The sequence below is a fragment of the Cariama cristata genome, unplaced genomic scaffold, assembly GCF_000690535.1.
Source record: "Cariama cristata isolate BGI_N322 unplaced genomic scaffold, ASM69053v1 scaffold17766, whole genome shotgun sequence".
Classification (NCBI taxonomy): domain Eukaryota; kingdom Metazoa; phylum Chordata; class Aves; order Cariamiformes; family Cariamidae; genus Cariama; species Cariama cristata.
This window is the reverse complement of record NW_009620549.1, coordinates 19,304-23,401: the sequence shown is the minus strand read 5'-3', so window position 1 is coordinate 23,401 and position 4,098 is coordinate 19,304. Positions and strand designations below refer to the sequence as shown.

General features: G+C 47.7%; 1 protein-coding gene across 1 annotated transcript; it reads right to left on the bottom strand.

Moving 5' to 3' along the window:
* Positions 1 to 1,707: 1,707 nt before the first annotated feature.
* Positions 1,708 to 3,464, bottom strand: LOC104156922 (olfactory receptor 1038-like; the record flags this gene model as incomplete). The annotated part of the gene is made up of 2 exons (XM_009701654.1): positions 2,480 to 3,464; positions 1,708 to 1,812 (listed from the first exon to the last, which is right to left on the bottom strand). Coding segments are annotated over exons 1-2 (1,090 nt in total), but the record flags the coding sequence as incomplete, so codon positions are not given.
* Positions 3,465 to 4,098: the final 634 nt, after the last annotated feature.

The window sequence follows — 4,098 nt, the reverse complement described above, 5'->3', positions numbered from 1 at the left end:
TTAAAAAATATTTAAATATTAAATAAATCATTTAAATGTTAAATAATAAAAATATTGTGAATCTTGCCAAGTACAGATGGAGCCACTCCTGAGCGTGAGCCCGTGCTGCAGGACTTCACAGAGCAGAAGTTTTTATTCTGAATTTTCTTCTCATTTCAGTAGGAATGCAGGAAGCTGGCTGCTCTTCAGCCATGTGGACAAAATAGAAGTATTAATTAGGCTTTTTTTTTTTTTTTAGGTTTGCCAATTGATCCTTTGAATGCAGAAGTTAAAAATAATTACTACTGTAACATGAAATTAAAAAGGAAAATCTGCTCCTTGTAACTTATTACACGAAGTCCCGCTCCCACAAAAAGGGACTGGTGCGCATTTTTCAGGTGTTAATCAATACTAATGCATTTTTTGTGATACGAAGTACACAAACAGCTAAAGAGAAATCAACTGAGTCACAGTGGAAACGAAGCCCGGTGAAAGGTGCTCTGGGTTAAGGAATCGCAGAGCAGCGGAGCACCGGGCGCTACCCCCCGCGCTTAGAAATGTTGTCGAGGGTGCGAGGGGCAGCACGACGAGGGTCACCAACCCGCAACGTCAACCCCTTTTCTACCTGCCTGGTTCAAAGGAAAGGTGTTGGTCGACGCGGTCCCCAGCAGCTCCCGGAGAAGCCCTCGGCGGGAGCAGGGATGCTCGGGAGCTGGCTCGCCTCAGCTGGCTGGCAGAGGGGTTTTATCCCAGACGGAGCGCGATCTCAGCTGTTTGTGCAAGCTGCTCTCCCTCAGGACCCTCCTCCAGCGGAGAATTATTTTGACCCGCTCAGCAAAAGCCCCTTCCAATTCCCCCCCCCAAACCTTTCAGGCTACACCACCACCTCCAAGACCAACCCTCCCGCAGAGCCCCCCCCCGCCACCCCCTGCGCTGGCCCAAGGACACGTCCAGGGCAGTTTGCTTTTGATTTATCCGACTACCACCACCGTCTCCATTTCAGTCCTTCACTGAGGAAGCCCTTTACCACCAGCAGAGAAAGCAGGGGGATCACCAAATGTTGCATCCAAGGATGCTGAAAACAAACCTACCGGAGCATCCCCTGCGTGGCCGTGGGGAGTCCTCTCCGGCAGACAGATTTATTTCCACCCACTTCACTGGTGACGGCACAACACTTTGCTCAAAAGCATCATTTTCCCCAGCTGCTTGGAGGATCTCACCGGATTAACTCAGATTTATCAGTTTTATTCTGATGAACCCTGAGTGCCAATGTTTCCTGACAACTTCTGCTAGATGAAGAGACATTATAAAACCCTTAGTACAAATATTGAATGATAACTTGGTCCCAGACATTTAGAAAACACAAAGGATGGGGCAGATGGAAAAGAATATCAAGCTATGAAAGTGTGGGGAAGCAAGATGGAGAAGTATATAGGTGGCTTTCGATGGTTTTTCTGCTGGAAGGCACCAGACTGTTAGTCCTGGAGATGCACTGGAAGTGGGGAGAAAAGGATGTCTCCACGTTTTTTAATTTCTTTCTTCCCTGGTCAGTACTGGGTTAAAACCAAGGCTTGTGAAGTGGGAAAAGCAACATAACAGGGAGGGTGGGGAAAAAATAACCCTCATTCAACTTTAGGACAAAAAAAAAAAAAATTTCAAAGCTTACTTTAAAAAAAGACACCGAAGGCAAACCAATGCACTACGAATACCTGCTCGGGTCGGGTGTACCTCCGCGGGGTGAATAACGGAGCTTGGGGTCCCGGACCCAGACAGCTCGGTACTGCACTTGCTCCATCGCCATCACAAGGCGACCCCAGGGCACCAGCGCCTTGGCTGTTCGGGGGAAGGAAGACCCCAAATCCTCCCTCCCGCCAGCACTCTGGCTCCTTACGTGCCTAGTTAAATTCACGACAGGGCAGCGACTCAAATGTGACTTGTCCCCGTTTACCGTGAGTGCTTTGGTGACCAATACACCATCACAGCATTATTTCATGCACCCTCACTTTGTGGTCTGGAGCTAAAACTCCTGGAAAAATCAATTAACATCCTCCCAATACCAGGAACATCACCGGAGGGCATCCCTTAACACAAAACAGGAGAGATCAGACACTAGCCGGTTTGATGTCAGCAGGGCAAAGCCACCACCTGCATTCTCCCTTTTGCATTCTGAAGCCTGAAATGAAGTTGATTATTATTTTTTAAATAATAAGTAAATAATAAATAATATTTATTTCAAGTCGTATTTAAACAACATTTACTTTGGACAATAACTTTCTGCCCAATACACAGTCACTGTCAGGTCTCAGGCTACAGCCGGCGAAATTCCCGTCCCTCCCATCGCGGCGCGTAGCCTTGGTTCAAGGAGAAACGTGTTTTCCAGGTGTCCTGCTTCCAGGTGCATTTAGTCCCTGCTTCTTGAAGGTGCAATGTCCAACCCTCCTTCTTGAAGGTGCGGTATCTAACCATCCTTTTTGAAGGTGCGGTATCTAACCCTTCTCACCATGGCAGGGTAGTCCTTTCCTTTCAGCTGACCAAGAACCATGGATGGACAAGGAGGAGAGGATTCTACTTTTTGCTTTCCTCAAGGCGTTCTTCATGTCTGTGTTTCTGAGGCTGTAGATGAGCGGGTTCAGCATGGGGACCGCAACGGAGTACAGCATGGAGACCACCTTGCCATGCTCCAAGGAGTGTCGGGAGCCGGGGCGCAGGTACATGAAGAGGGAGCTGCCGTAGTACAAAGCGATGGAGACCAAGTGAGAGGCACAGGTGAAGAAAGCTTTGTGCCGACCGGCCACAGAGTGGATCCGCAAGACAGAGGAGAGGACCAACAAGTAGGAGATTAGGATGAAGACTGTGGTGCTTAGCACATTGAACCCCACCACGGCAGAAACCATCACCTCGTTGACATGGGTGTCAGAGCAGGAGAGGGCTAGCAGCGGTGGTCCGTCACAGAAGAAATGATTGATCCTGTTGGACCGGCAGAACGGGAGATGAAATATGGAAACGGTGTGTATGGTGGAGCTGATCACACCGGCTAAGTAGGCACCAGCCAACATTCCAACGCAGAGGCGCTGGGACATGGCCACAGAGTAGAGCAGGGGGTTGCAAATGGCCATGTAGCGATCATATGCCATAGCAGCCAGCACGTAGCACTCGGTGGTGGCACAGGTTGCAAAGGAGAAGAGCTGAGTGGCACACCTAACGAAGGAAATGACCTTCTCCTCCACTAAAAAATTCAGCAAGGTTTGAGGGATGATGGTAGAGGAGTAGCAGACGTCCAGGAGAGACAAGTGGCTTAGGAAGAAGTACATGGGGGTGCGTAAGCGTGAATCGATTCTGATTAATATAATTACTCCCAGATTTCCTATGAGAGTGACCACGTAGATGGCAAGGAGTAAGACAAAGCACGTCGTCTGCAGGTCTTCTCGGTTTGTGAAGCCCAGGAGAATAAACTCGGATGCAAACGTATAATTATCTTCAATCATATTGAGTATATAGACAGTTCAGCTGCTTTATGTCTTTCAAATGGAAATGCTTAATAGGCCCAAATCTGTCAATAATGTTAAGAATGTCAAGTTTTGTCTATCAGTCAGTTCCACCACTTTAAGGTAAATTCTCCTTGAGAGAGGAAAACCACAAGCTCCCGAGGCCAATCTCCCCCTTCAGCCTTAGCTAAACGCAGACGACGACCAGCAACACACTTGGAAGCAGGTGGATATTTTAAGGCAAGGAAAGGGGGGCAATACCAGACCGGAATAAAGCATAAATGAATTGCAGGGCTTTCTCATAGTTCCTCTCAAGCCATTTACACACAGAAGTCCATGATTTTCACAATAACTACTGGGAAAATGAAATTTTTTCTCATCTTTTGAGTGGTCCCAGTCTGGTGTGAATACAAGAGGAATAAATATCTGCTTCTTGTGTCCCAGGAAGACCTCTTCTAGGTGAAAGCATTGAAAAATGCGACTTTTGTTAGTGCAATTTTTCCTTCTGTAGGACGGTGCAGCAATAAGAGCCAGGATTTGTCTCGCCTCCCTTTGCTTTAGACACGATGCCTAACTTGGAGACAAAAGATAAATTCAGGCTTGCTCTCTCTGCTCACCAGGGAGAAATCAGCAG